The sequence below is a fragment of the Salmo trutta genome, chromosome 36 (genome assembly GCF_901001165.1).
Source record: "Salmo trutta chromosome 36, fSalTru1.1, whole genome shotgun sequence".
Taxonomy (NCBI): Eukaryota; Metazoa; Chordata; class Actinopteri; order Salmoniformes; family Salmonidae; genus Salmo; species Salmo trutta.
Window position 1 is genome coordinate 37,888,610 of NC_042992.1, and position 15,087 is coordinate 37,903,696.

At 44.8% G+C, this 15,087-nt stretch overlaps 1 protein-coding gene across 2 annotated transcripts in view; it reads right to left on the reverse strand.

The window, feature by feature from the left end:
- Nucleotides 1-343: 343 nt before the first annotated feature.
- The window catches only part of LOC115176039 (RNA-binding motif, single-stranded-interacting protein 3), a 229,070-nt gene continuing 214,326 nt past the window's right edge, over nt 344-15,087 (reverse strand). Inside the window, exons 11-14 of one of the 2 annotated variants that reach the window (XM_029735776.1) lie at nt 9,619-9,729; nt 3,028-3,117; nt 906-1,030; nt 344-461 (exon numbers count right to left, since the gene is read on the reverse strand). In XM_029735776.1, coding sequence (XP_029591636.1) covers nt 458-461; nt 906-1,030; nt 3,028-3,117; nt 9,619-9,729 — 330 coding nt within the window. In that variant the 3' untranslated portion in view covers nt 344-457. The remainder of the gene's footprint in view (nt 462-905; nt 1,031-3,027; nt 3,118-9,618; nt 9,730-15,087) is intronic. The other variant, XM_029735777.1, reaches the window with a different exon arrangement.

A 15,087-nucleotide genomic window follows, 5' to 3' on the forward strand; every position in this document is an offset into this window, starting at 1 on the left:
TACACGAGAAATCAAAAAAAGAGTGAAAAGAAATCGTAGCTTAATATCTGAGGAAGACAATCTCTGTGTATCTCAAACTTTGACTCCCCTTTTTCTAATTACAAAATAAACCTCATCACCTACCTACGCATTCAACATTTCAATTCGTTTTTGTATTTTTTGTACTTTTTTTCCAGTTGAGACATTTCTTGAAGAAACAACTCAAGCTCAAGCCCAGCCCACCAGGCATGTTCCCAGACTAAACATTTTCACCACTTTGCACTGTGCCCAGCGACTCCACCCCCCCCACCCCCCCCCCCCCACCCCTCCTCTCTTCCAGGTATGAAATGGAAAAAAGTGTCTATTTTTTGGTGCCTGGGCAATCTGGAAGCAATCTCTCTTCTCTCCGCATTCTCAGTGCAGCCAACCCCTCTGTCTCAAGGCAACGCTGTCACAGGAATATTCTCCGCGCCAGTCACTATCTAATGAGGAAGAGAAGAACCACAATGAGAGAGAATAAAGGGACAATTCACCCAAATTACAAAATTACATATTGAATTAATTACCCTGTAGAATAAACAGCCTATGGACACAGTATGACAGCATTTGAACCAGTGTCCAGGTAAACAAAACCAAAACCAAAGCACGGATTGTACCCTGTCCATAGAATGCTCAGAGAGTAAGGAAACTAATATATAATTTGTAATTTGGGAAACTATCCCTTTAAATTAGTCAACAGCTATAAAAACTCAATGTAAAAGAACAAAGCAGCAAATAGTTAGCTATAATATGGCAAAATAGTAGACAATGACAGCATAATATATGACAGGTATTAGTCATCGTAACCAAATAGTCCAGACTCCATAGTCATTATGGGCAATATGTGCTGTTGATATGTACAGTGAGAAAATGTCAGCAGTACTCACTTGGACTGGTATGAGTAAGCAGTAACATGATCACTGGAGCCATCCACCTGGATCTGCTGCTGCTGACCACTCACATCCTGCGATGAGGGGGCCACTGACTGAGGAGAAGCATCCGTGACCACTCCCTATGGGGACAAGAAGTGGGTGTGAGACAACAGGAAGTGACACCTTCCATGTAACTCAATGTAACCTTTTTTGTAATATATTGTATGACATCGCATTTTGTGTACACTACCGTTCAAAAGTTTGGGGTCACTGAGAAATGTCCTTGTTTTTGAAAGAAAAGCACATTTTGTGTCCTTTAAAAAAACATCAAAGTGATCAGAAATACAGTGTGGACATTGTTCATGTTGTAAATGACTATTGTAGCTGGAAATGGCAGATTTTTTATGGAATATCTACATAGGTGTACAGAGGCCCATTATCAGCAACCATCACTCCTGTGTTCCAATGGCACATTGTGTTACCTTATCAAGTTATAGAACCCACAAATTCTGATGCTCCAGATACTCAACTAGTCTAAAGAAGGCCAGTTTTATTGCTTCTTTAATCAGAACAACAGTTTTCAGCTGTGCTAACATAATTGCAAAAGGGTTTTCTAATGATCAATTAGCCTTTTAAAATGATAAACTTGTATTAGCTAACACAACGTGCCATTGGAACACAGGAATGATGGTTGCTGATAATGGGCCTCTGTACGCCTATGTAGATATTCCATTAAAAATCTGCCGTTTCCAGCTACAATAGTCATTTACAACATTAACAATGTCTACACTGTATTTCTGATCAATTTGATGTTATTTTAATGGACCAAAAAAAATAGCTTTTGTTTCAAAAACAAGGACATTTCTAAGTGACCCCAAAGCTGTTTAAATAAACCTAAACCTATGGATCTTCATCAACGATTTCTTGAGCAATACTACAGTAACCTTGAGAGAAAAAAAACCCAACTCTCTTAAAGTCACAAGGGTACATGTGAAAGGATATGGGTTTCAACTCTGTATTTACTTTAACCTTACTGATCGTCGGCCATCGTGGTCTCATCTCGATCACGTTAACGAGACTTCAAGGACGCTCTCAACACCCTGTTCATACATCACCCTCTGAGATACTCCTTGTCTACAGCTCATCTCAACAGTACAGATATATGATGGTGGCATTGAGGATGGAATAGGTCGAGAGGCAGCAAGAGAACCCCTGGGCAAACGCTGTGTCTCTGAGTCTCTCTCTCTCTCTCTCTCTCTCTCTCTCTCTCTCTCTCTCCAGCCGGTGACTTTATGAAGGGCAGCTATCTCCTGATTATCTTCTCCTGTCTGGAGCAGGGGGGAGATGGATGGTGGTGTCAGGGCGTTGTCGGCTGGGCAGCCGCTCGCTAACCAGAGGCCTGGGGCTGAGGAATGTGTGTGTTGAGCACACGGGCCATCCGGGAGAGGGACAGCGCCGCCGGCAGTGTGTCTCACTTCAGCGCCTGCCATCTGATACACGACTGATACTCCATTTGAATGGGCCGGAGCCGTCAGCCCTCCAGACAGCCGTACACACTCATCATTTCTCAAAGTGTGCCCGCCCGCTCTGAACTGCACGCTCGGCACACTCAACAGTAGCCGTGGCAACGTGGGCGTGGCGGTTTTTAAATCGAGCGGATGTTGCAGTGTCAGTGTGTGTGTTTGCTGCGTGTGCGTGTCTATCTCTGTGTGTGAGAGTGTGTATGCATTTCTGCCCTTAGGAGTGTATGTGTGTGTGCATCCAGTGTGAGTATGTGCCTGCAATCTATGTGTACATCTGTGTATGTGTGTGTGTATCTGTGTGTGTGTATCTGTGTGTGTATCTGTGTGTGTGTATGTGTGTGTGTATGTGTGTGTGTGTATCCGTGTATCTCTGTGTGTGTCTGCGTCTGTGTTTTTTTTGTTGGTTATATTATCCTTGTGGGTACCAGCAGTCTTCACAAGGATAGTAAAACTAGGACAAATCTGACAAGTGGGGACATTTCGCCGGTCCCCACAAGGATAAAGGCCATTTTGGGCTTAGGGTTTAGGTTTAATGTTAGGGAAAACAGGATTTTGAATGGGAATCAATTGTTTGGTCCCCACAAGGATATATAAACAGACTGTGGCTCACTTACTTCAACTGGGACGGCTGTCTGAGGCACAGGAGTGTACTGAGGAATGTAGGTCCCTTGCATAGGCGCCCCGGCAGCCGCAGCAGTCATGTACTGGAACACACACACACATCAACAACCTGTCATGTACTGGAACACACACACATCAACAACCTGTCATGTACTGGAACACACACACATCAACAACCTGTCATGTACTGGAACACACACACATCAACAACCTGTCATGTACTGGAACACACACACATCAACAACCTGTCATGTACTGGAACACACACACATCAACAACCTGTCATGTACTGGAACACACACACATCAACAACCTGTCATGTACTGGAACACACACACATCAACAACCTGTCATGTACTGGAACACACACACATCAACAACCTGTCATGTACTGGAACACACACACATCAACAACCTGTCATGTACTGGAACACACACACATCAACAACCTGTCATGTACTGGAACACACACACATCAACAACCTGTCATGTACTGGAACACACACACATCAACAACCTGTCATGTACTGGAACACACGCACATCAACAACCTGTCATGTCTTGTCCTTTCCTAACTTCAACAACAATCATTTGATCACAGGAAGCAGAAACAATAATCGATGCTAGCTCATTATTAACAATCATGCCAAACTGTTGCGATCCAAGTGACTGAACATTATGGATCAAACAACCTCCCAAGGGTTCCCACCACATATTCAATTGACATGGGATTCACTCTGCAGGTCAAATACACCAGTTACTAATCTGCTATATACACTTAGTGTACAAAACATTAAGAACACCTGCACTTTCCATGGCAGAATGACCAGGTGAATCCAGGTGAACGCTGTGGTACATTATTGATGTCACTTGTTAAATCCACATCAGTGTAGATGAAGGGGAGGAGACAAGTTAAAGAAGGATTTTGAAGCCTTGAGACAATTGAGAAATGGATTGTGTGCCACTCAGAGGGTGAATGGGCAAGACAAAAGATTTAAGTGGCTTTGAATGGGGTATGGTATTTATTTATTTTATTTATCCTTTATTTAACTAGGCAAGTCGGTTAAGAACAAATTCTTATTTACAATGACGGCCTACCCCGCGCAAACTCTAAACCAGACGTCGCTGAGCCAATTCTGCGCCGCCTTATGTGACTCCCAATCACGGCCGGTTGTGATACGGCCTGGAAGTAGGTGCCAGGCGCACCGGTTTGTGTCAAGAATTGCAACGCTGCTGGGTTTTCCACACTCAACAGTTTCCAGAGTGTATCAAGAATGGTCCACCACCCAAAGAACATCCAACCAACTTGACACAACTGTGGGAACCATTGGAGTCAAAATGGGCCAGCATCCCTGTGGAACGCTTTCGACACCTTGTCCATGAATTGAGGCTGTTCTGATGGCAAAGGGGGGGTCCAACTCAATATTAGGAAGCTATTCCTAATGTTTGGTGTACTCAGTGTATATATATATATATATATATATATATATATATATATATATATATATATATATATATATATATATATATATATATATATATGTCCTTGTAATTCCCTTTCCATCCTTACGAGGGCGCTGTGAGACATACATATGTGTTTTTAACAGAACTGTCTGACTATGGGAGGCTAGTGAGAGAGGAACAGAGAGGAGAAAGCAGAGGCACCCTGCTGATCCTGGACTTCACAGGCAGGCAAATGCCCCCTCCTAAGTGGGAGAGAGCAGAAACCAGAGGAGAGCAAAACAGAGCACTCAGATCACCCTGAGCGCGCGCTACACGTGTGTTTTGGTGTGTGTGTACGCAAGTGTGTATGTGTGCAAGTGTGTGTGTGTGTGTGTATGTGCATGTGTGTGCACCCCATGGCCTATATTCCATACCAGGCCTTTTAACAGAGCTGCAGGATGGCCATATTACAGACGTGCTACATGCCGGGTTGGATGACAGCCACATGGCTTTCTCGTGCAAAATAAATGAAGAGGCTAGTAGGCCTTTGTGTGTGTGTGTGTGTGTGTGTTTGATTTGACAGTCTATGCTTTTTAAATCAGCACATGCTTGTGTGTAGGATGTCTACACAGTGTACAGTACATGTGTGTTTGTGTGAGAGAGAGGCTTTTAGCAATAACGCCTGAAAATCCCTCATAATAAAAACCCAGCCGGGTTGCCTCGCCTCTTCCTGTTTCTTTTCCTGTTTTTAACAGGAAAAGGAAGGTCGATTCCTTTCTCTTTCTCCCTCCTTTCCCTCGTTTCTTTGCCTCCCACCCAGGGATGAAAAGCGTGGCAGTGGTCCCCCTCTCTTGGCCCGGCGCCGGTGGAGTGTCATTACCGGCAGCGGCGCTAATGGATCGGGTACGGCTCCGCTGCGCAGCGCTAATGAGAGGAGTTAAAGGCCACGGACACGGGTGATTAACTTACCCCTCTCCTCTCCCTGCTGCGGAGGGCCACCGACACCCTGGGAGGACGGGTGCAGAGGGAGAGGAAGACGGTAGGGGGAGGGAGATGGTAAGGGGAGGAAGGGGGAGGGATGGGGAAGGTGAAGGGGAGATGGAAGGGGAAGGGAGGGGAAGATGGCAGGAGGAGGGAGGGGGAAGGTGAGGGGGAGATGGTAGGGGGAGGGAGGGGGAAGGTCGGGGAGATGTGGGGGAGTTGTCACACTTTGGATGGGGTGAGGTGGCACGTCTGACTTCCTGACTCTGTAAGACTCTCTTGGTTCGCCCCTCTCTCTCCCTCCCTCTCACTCTTTCCCTCATTCTCTCTGTCTTTCTCTTTCAGTCCAGAATCCGCTAGAAGAGGGCTATCACATTCACTGTGTGACCTTCTCTGCTCTGGTGAATGGCGCCCGTTGCATACCAATTCCTCAGGGCCTTTTGTCCCTCCCCGTAATCCATTAGTTATTCTACTAACTCACCTGTGAAGACGGCATGAAAGCAAATGGAGGGGAGCGGAACTTAATTAGCCATATCAAAACCGATGTGTCAAACAGAGACAGGCTTTTGAAATGTTATATCTCTCTGTAGCTTGAAAAGGGGCTTAATAAAGGAACGTCTTCAGCTTCTCTGACCTTTCCGTTAACCCATTTACATGACCCTGACTTTACAGTCCCCAGCGCCCTGGCATGTCAGGAGTTGACAGGGAGAGCTGACAGCGCGTGTAAAGTTAGTGGAATAATTGGCTTAAATGAGCAAGATCATTTTGGCCAGTTCATTTTGGCATTACCGCTTGCGGGGGTCATGTTTAGGCCAAATGAAGGTCCTCTAATTGTAGTATAGATAGTGGAATTCTACACACACTAGATAACATGAATGTGTGCACACAAGCGTGCACACAGGCACACACACACACACAGGCGCACACACACACACACACACACCAAGCCTCGAGCAGATGGCGTGTTTGATGAGCGCGAGGCGGCCTCGGCCTGTGTTCTTAACGAGGGTGGCGTGAGTGGACTTCGTAAGCATCCCTCTCACTGTACTATCCACACAGCCAAGAGCACCAGTGGGGTGCAGGCAAGACAACTCCCTCTCTATCTGTCTGTCCACAGTACATACCGGGTTCCGGCAGCAACTCACTGTAGGCAATTAATGGTGGCACAGCATCAGAATGGATACTGATGAGTTCCACTTTAGAGATATTCATCAGATTTTCATCAGCCCTGCAGGGCATTACTAGCCTGGTGGAACCAGCCTGCTTTTTCCATTCACCATTCTATTTCCCTTCACTTATAAGTCTGGGCTTTAATACAACAGATGAGCATTTGTATGCAGAGAGAGTGACGCTTGTGGTCATCCATATAGAGATGGGTGTTTAATTGAAGAATAAAGAAGGCATATGCTATTGAAATGTCTTGCTGTGCCCTTACACAGTACTCCCACCACACCATGTAAGGCCCTTTGAGACCAGGTGAAAAATATACAAACCCACACCATTACTATTACAGTCATACTGTACAACAGGATGCCCACTCTATCCATGCAACGTCTATGAGGGATGAGGGCTCAGACTAGTCTTGGTTCATCACTGTTATTAACATAGACATAGAATTACTAGACCGGGAATCCATTTCTATGCTTATTTCCATTTACCCAGAGCCACATCTCAGTCATATTAGAAAAGTCAGTGCTAAATAAGAAAAGCACCTCCCAGCTGTGTGGAGGTTGGGTTCTAGCAGCGGCCTGTCTGGTTCTCCAGTCTGATCCAGTGTTAACCTGTGGGAGGGTGAGCCTCAGAACCCGTCGCCCGGACGGACATCGCTGCTCCCAGGGAGGATAAAGGGACAGCATGGCGCGCTAATCCCTCTTACTGGGGACTGAGTCCACTGAGTTGACCAGCAACCTGTCTATCAGCCACTGTCGCCATGACGACCAGAGCTGGATGTGAATGATAGCTTAGGGGGAGGAAGGTCACCTCTTGTCATGTCCCAACTGTGTCACTGTGTTAAAGGCACTGTCAGGTTTAAATACGAAGGGCAGAATCTAACAAACGGGTGAGGGCCATTGGCCGAATAATATACATGAAAAGTAGCAATATCAAGCATTTGAAACAATATCTAGGAATGCCAACTGAAAACAAGAACAAGACAATAACGTTGTCAAAGTGAGTTGAGGTTACCACCACATTTCGATAGCAGAGTAGAACTGTGTTGACCTTCAAAACCAGCTCTGCGTAACGAGGAACTTTCACCACCGTTTAGCGGGTGCCGACATTCCTATGCTCATTCTTTACCGTAAAAACACGTCTGTATTCTCGGAAACCTACGGTCACCACTCCTGGGGAAGAATAGGAACACTTAGTTATTTCCTTTGGGAGAAAAAAAAGCCACAGCCACGTAAACCACAGGGACTTTGAGAACAGGCAAAAGTATTCTGAGGTGTGGCGGCCATTTTGGTTGTTGACTGTGAGGACAGACAGGTGCTCGCTGAGGCTTTCATAGGACCAGAGCAGCATGAATGACATGACATAAAACAGCTCACCATATATAAACACTCCATTTTAAATCATAGAAATATACCTAGTCATATAGACCTGTTTCCACAGGTTTTTCCTATGAAGCAACCATAAAGGGGCTTTCCCATCTGTCTCTGGAACACATGATAAGAAGACACATGGCTTCTTTCCAATAGATTATCAGGGCATTGCATGCTATATGCAGAACACATAATAGTCTACATACAGTCCAGTGCCTCAGGGCTGTAGTAGGGTAGAAAGGAGCTTTTCATTTTTATTCATCACACATCAAAACCCATCAACGTAGATTAACCCGCTCCAATCCTGCCTGTTAGTACAGCTGGGAGAGATTAGGGTCATTCTTTCATCCCAGAGCCAACATGGTGTCGCAGTTGCTGACAACTCACCTGGAAACACATGGTGCCGGCGGTAACTGTACAATACAGCACTGTTTCAATCACACGTTACACTCAAGGAGCAAACTAAGGCCCCTCCTGCCCCTGGAGACATAGGGTTAGAGCAGGAAGTGGACTGGATAGTGTATGACACCTCTAAATCTCCTGACACAAGGGGGGGGGTTCCTTTTTAAGGGGGAAAGCAGGAAGCTGGTTGGCGTGATATGGTTGATGTGTGATTTAGTGGGTTAGAGGAGTCATAATATCGCCTGGTGTTCACAGTGAGGCTCGTTGTTCTAGTCAATGGGAAATCTGTTCAACTTTAGGATATAAAGGAGATACGCTTTTCAAACATCTTGCTGTTCACACACAAGTGACAGATTTTCCACGTTGGACACGGAGACACTTTTAAAGATATATCCACACATTTCATTTAGATAAATGCCGAACGAATTTCATTCACCGGTGCCATGTCTACCCTTAGACATAGATATTGCTGCTGTAGACTCTGCATTGACCATAGAATCCTGTACTATTAGATAAGGACATGGACACTGACTACAGTGAACCAAATCTGACGCTGATACTGTTCAGTACAGAGTTGACAGGGATACTACAGTATGTGGCTTTGAGTCTATATAAAGATATAGCTATGCCCCTGATACAGTCCGTGAAAGATAGTATTTTCCTTGAGTAGAGACGTACACTTTCAGAGAAATAATGTACCGCACACCCAGAACTGATCGGTGAAGGTGCTGGAGGCAGAAGGCAAAACTGGAGAAACAACAAAAATGCAACAACAAAAAAATGCCAGTCAGATGCAAATATCTTTCCCACTATTGTTTGTGGAGAAATGATCCGAGGAAGGTCGACTGATCGAAAGCTCACCCGCAATTAAAGAGACGTTTTCCTATTTCTCCAGAGAATATTAGTAGATACGATCCTATGTGACTCGGTCGGTAGAGCGTGACTCTTACAACACCAAGGGTCGTGGGTTCGATTTCTGTTGGGGCCACCCATACGGAAAATCTATGTACGCATGACTGTAAGACGCTTTGGATGAAAGCATCTACTGTTTATATATTAGATACAGGAGGCATGGTACTAAAGATAGCTGCCGTCTCAGAGTGATGTAATTGGACGTGAATAGGATATATGGGGTGTACAACGGTACATTCTCAAAGTGATACGATTTAGCTCGAGTAGATCCAGTATGGAGGGGTCCATGGGTGGTACAGTACTCACACTTCCTGTAGTGCCCAGGGACAGATGGTTCATCTGCTGGGAGAGCGGGCCCATCATGTTGGCAGGCTGCATGGACATGGTGTGGTCCATGGCTGGGGTGATCACTGCACCCTGAGGGAGGGGAGAGGGGGAAAGGGGGGAGAGGGGAATAGAGAGCATGTTAAGGCAATAGTGCCAATCGGTGGGCGAAGAACAAAGTAGCATTTTATACATCAATGGGTTGGTTGTTGAGCATCGGAGCAGCAGAGCATCAGAGAGTCAATACCCGCCGTTGATGTTGCCGACGTACTGTACGCCGCTGATTCATTGATTGTCTGTAGTCAGCACACATCTCTTCCCCTCATGCTATTGCGACGCGTGTAGTCCTAACAGGCGGATCAGTAGCGGTAACATGTTCTTTTTCATAAAGCCGCTCCGGATGGAACAAGAGGGAATGTGAAGAATTCATGGCTGCTCTTTCATCGCCTTGTCACGAAGCGAGTTGCTTCTCTCTACCAGCCAAACCTCTGGAGTGAGGCATTCAGAAACAAAGCCTTTTCCTTGGCACCGACTCTTTCCTCTTTTACTCGCTTTTCCCTCGCTAATTTGTCTACTGTGTCTGTCTTCCTGTGTGTGTGTGTGTGTGTGTGTGTGTGTACACCCTGCTGGTGACTGTGTGGGACGATCGGAGAACAAACTGAGCAGACATGGCCTGTCAGAATCGCTGAGGCTGTCTCCTCCCTGGCGTTCAGAACACTGCTGCTGTGTGGCAGGCCGCTCTCTTTCTCCCCCTATCGCTCTCTCCTATCTCTCTTCCTCTGTCTTGCTCTCTCCCATCACTCTCTCTCTCTTCTCTCGCTTTCATTTTCTCTCCCTTTCGTTTTCCCTTTCTCTTTTGTTTTCTCTTTCTCTCTCCTATTTGTCTCTATATATCTTTCTCTCTCCTGCCTCTCTCTTGCCTGTCTTTCTCTCTCTCGTCCATCTCTCCACTTCCCCCCTCTGCACGCATGCAAGGCCCAATCCCTCCCGGAGTTTCATCTCAGCAAAAAAGAAGGGAAGGCGGGCTGGAGAGAGGAGGGTGGAGGAGGGTAATGGAAAAGCGGGTGACAGGAGAGAGAGAGATTGGTAGATAAGGGAGAGGGATAAACTGAGAGAGAGAGATGGGGGATAGAGGAGTGGGGGAGTTAGATGGATATTGGGAGACAGAAAAAGGTGAAGAAGATGGATTGAGGGAGAGACAGGACAGAGCTAAGGATACCTGTAACCGATTCAGCGGCTGACAATGCTTTTATAATGGGAAACGGAGAGTAACGGAAGGGCTTAATTCACAGACGTGTCGGGGAGAGTTAAGCCGATTTATGATTTCGATTTTCTGTGTTTGGGAGAGTGTGTGTGTGTGAGTCTGTCTGTCTGTCTGTGTGTGTGTGTGTTTATGTTTGTGACTTCAAGGAAAACCAGCAAAAGAGATGAGAATGATTTGTCTAGTTTGTGTGTGTGTGTTTGTGTGTGTGTTTAAGAACGATATACTAGATAATATATATTCATGAGAATCTGATATGTATGAGGACGTGTTTTTGAGTCTATATTCAATTACTGTTTGTGTCGGTGTGTGTGTATGTCATACTGAGTGTTTGTGTGTATGTCATACTGACTGTGTGTGTGTATGTCATACTGAGTGTGTATGTCATACTGAGTGTGTATGTCATACTGAGTGTGTGTGTGTATGTCATACTGAGTGTGTATGTCATACTGAGTGTTTGTGTGAATGTCATACTGAGTGTGTATGTCATACTGACTGTGTGTGTGTATGTCATACTGAGTGTGTATGTCATACTGAGTGTGTATGTCATACTGAGTGTGTATGTCATACTGAGTGTGTGTGTCTGTCATACTGAGTGTGTATGTCATACTGAGTGTGTGTGTCTGTCATACTGAGTGTGTGTGTCTGTCATACTGAGTGTGTGTGTATGTCATACTGAGTATGTGTGCGTGTGTATGTCATACTGAGTGTGTGTGCGTATGTCATACTGAGTGTGTATGTCACACTGATTGTGTATGTCATAATGAGTGTGTGTGTATGTCATACTGAGTGTGTGTGTGTGTGTCATACTGAGTGTATGTCATACTGAGTGTGTGAGTGGATGTCACACAGTGTGTGTGTGTATGTCATACTGAGTGTGTCATACTGAGTGTGTGTGTATGTCATACTGAGTGTGAATGTCATACTGAGAGTGTATGTCATACTGAGTGTGTGTGTATGTCATAATGAGTGTGTGTGCATGTCATACTGAGTGTGTGTGTATGTCATACTGAGCGCGTGTGTATGTCATACTGAGCGTGTGTGTATGTAATACTGAGTGTGTGTGTCTGTCATACTGAGTGTGTGTGTATGTCATACTGAGTGCGTGTGTATGTCATACTGAGTGTGTGTGTCTGTCAAACTGAGTGTGTGTGTATGTCATACTGAGCGCGTGTGTATGTCATACTGAGTGTGTGTGTCTGTCATACTGAGTGTGTGTATGTCATACTGAGTGTGTGTATGTCATAATGAGTGTGTATGTCATACTGAGTGTTTGTGTGTATGTCATACTGAGTGTTTGTGTGTGTCATACTGAGTGTGTATGTCATACTGAGTGTGTATGTCATACTGACTGTGTGTGTGTGTCATTGTGGGTGTGTGTGTCTGTCATACTGAGTGTGTGTATGTCATACTGAGTGTGTGTGTCTGTCATACTGAGTGTGTGTGTATGTCATACTGAGTGTGTGTGTATGTCATAATGAGTGTGTGTGTATGTCATACTGAGTGTGTGTGTATGTCATAATGAGTGTGTGTGTATGTCATACTGAGTGTGTGTGTATGTCATACTGAGCGCGTGTGTATGTCATACTGAGTGTGTGTGTCTGTCATACTGAGTGTGTGTGTATGTCATACTGAGCGCGTGTGTCTGTCATACTGAGTGTGTGTATGTCATACTGAGTGTGTGTATGTCATACTGAGTGTGTATGTCATACTGAGTGTTTGTGTGTGTGTCATACTGAGTGTGTATGTCATACTGAGTGTGTATGTCATACTGACTGTGTGTGTGTATGTCATACTGAGTGTGTATGTCATACTGAGTGTGTGTGTGTATGTCATACTGAGTGTGTATGTCATACTGAGTGTGTATGTCATACTGAGTGTGTATGTCATACTGAGTGTGTGTGTCTGTCATACTGAGTGTGTGTGTCTGTCATAATGAATGTGTGTATGTCATACTGAGTGTGTGTGTATGTCATACTGAGTGTGTCATACTGAGTGTGTGTGTATGTCATACTGAGTGTGAATGTCATACTGAGAGTGTATGTCATACTGAGTGTGTGTGTATGTCATAATGAGTGTGTGTGCATGTCATACTGAGCGCGTGTGTATGTCATACTGAGCGTGTGTGTATGTAATACTGAGTGTGTGTGTCTGTCATACTGAGTGTGTGTGTATGTCATACTGAGTGCGTGTGTATGTCATACTGAGTGTGTGTGTCTGTCAAACTGAGTGTGTGTGTATGTCATACTGAGCGCGTGTGTATGTCATACTGAGTGTGTGTGTCTGTCATACTGAGTGTGTGTATGTCATACTGAGTGTGTGTATGTCATAATGAGTGTGTATGTCATACTGAGTGTTTGTGTGTATGTCATAATGAGTGTTTGTGTGTGTGTCATACTGAGTGTGTATGTCATACTGAGTGTGTATGTCATACTGACTGTGTGTGTGTGTCATTGTGGGGTGTGTGTGTCGTTCCATACTGAGTGTGTGTATGTCGATACTGAGTGTGTGTGTCCTGTCATACTGGAGTGTGGTTGTGAATGTGCATACTGAGTGTGTGTGATCGTCATAATGAGGTGGTGTGTGTATGTCATACTGAGTGTTTGTGTGTATGTCATAATGAGTGTGTGTGTATGTCATACTGAGTGTGTGTGTATGTCATACTGAGTGTGTGTGTATGTCATACTGAGCGCGTGTGTATGTCATACTGAGTGTGTGTGTCTGTCATACTGAGTGTGTGTGTATGTCATACTGAGCGCGTGTGTATGTCATACTGAGTGTGTGTATGTCATACTGAGTGTGTGTGTGTGTATGTCATACTGAGTGTGTATGTCATACTGAGTGTTTGTGTGTGTGTCATACTGAGTGTGTATGTCATACTGAGTGTGTATGTCATACTGACTGTGTGTGTGTATGTCATACTGGTGTGTATGTCATACTGAGTGTGTATGTCATACTGAGTGTGTGTGTCTGTCATACTGAGTGTGTGTGTCTGTCATAATGAGTGTGTGTATGTCATACTGAGTGTGTGTGTATGTCATACTGAGCGCGTGTGTATGTCATACTGAGCGCGTGTGTATGTCATACTGAGTGTGTGTATGTCGTACTGACTGTGTGTGTGTATGTCATACTGAGTGTGTATGTCATACTGAGTGTTTGTGTGTATGTCATACTGAGTGTTTGTGTGTGTGTCATACTGAGTGTGTATGTCATACTGAGTGTGTATGTCATACTGACTGTGTGTGTGTGTCATTGTGGGTGTGTGTGTCTGTCATACTGAGTGTGTGTATGTCATACTGAGTGTGTGTGTCTGTCATACTGAGTGTGTGTGTATGTCATAATGAGTGTGTGTGTATGTCATACTGAGTGTGTGTGTATGTCATAATGAGTGTGTGTGTATGTCATACTGAGTGTGTGTGTATGTCATACTGAGCGCGTGTGTATGTCATACTGAGTGTGTGTGTCTGTCATACTGAGTGTGTGTGTATGTCATACTGAGCGCGTGTGTCTGTCATACTGAGTGTGTGTATGTCATACTGAGTGTGTGTATGTCATACTGAGTGTGTATGTCATACTGAGTGTTTGTGTGTGTGTCATACTGAGTGTGTATGTCATACTGAGTGTGTATGTCATACTGACTGTGTGTGTGTATGTCATACTGAGTGTGTATGTCATACTGAGTGTGTATGTCATACTGAGTGTGTGTGTCTGTCATACTGAGTGTGTGTGTCTGTCATAATGAGTGTGTGTATGTCATACTGAGCGTGTGTGTATGTCATACTGAGCGCGTGTGTATGTCATACTGAGCGCGTGTGTATGTCATACTGAGTGTGTGTATGTCGTACTGACTGTGTGTGTGTGTATGTCATACTGAGTGTGTATGTCATACTGAGTGTTTGTGTGTGTGTCATACTGAGTGTGTATGTCATACTGAGTGTGTATGTCATACTGACTGTGTGTGTGTGTCATTGTGGGTGTGTGTGTCTGTCATACTGAGTGTGTGTGTGTCATACTGAGTGTGTGTGTGTCTGTCATACTGAGTGTGTGTATGTCATACTGAGTGTGTGTATGTCATAATGACTGTGTGTGTGTGTATGTCATACTGAGTGTGTGTGTATGTCATAATGAGTGTGTGTGTATGTCATACTGAGTGTGTGTGTATGTCATACTGAGCGCGTGTGTATGTCATA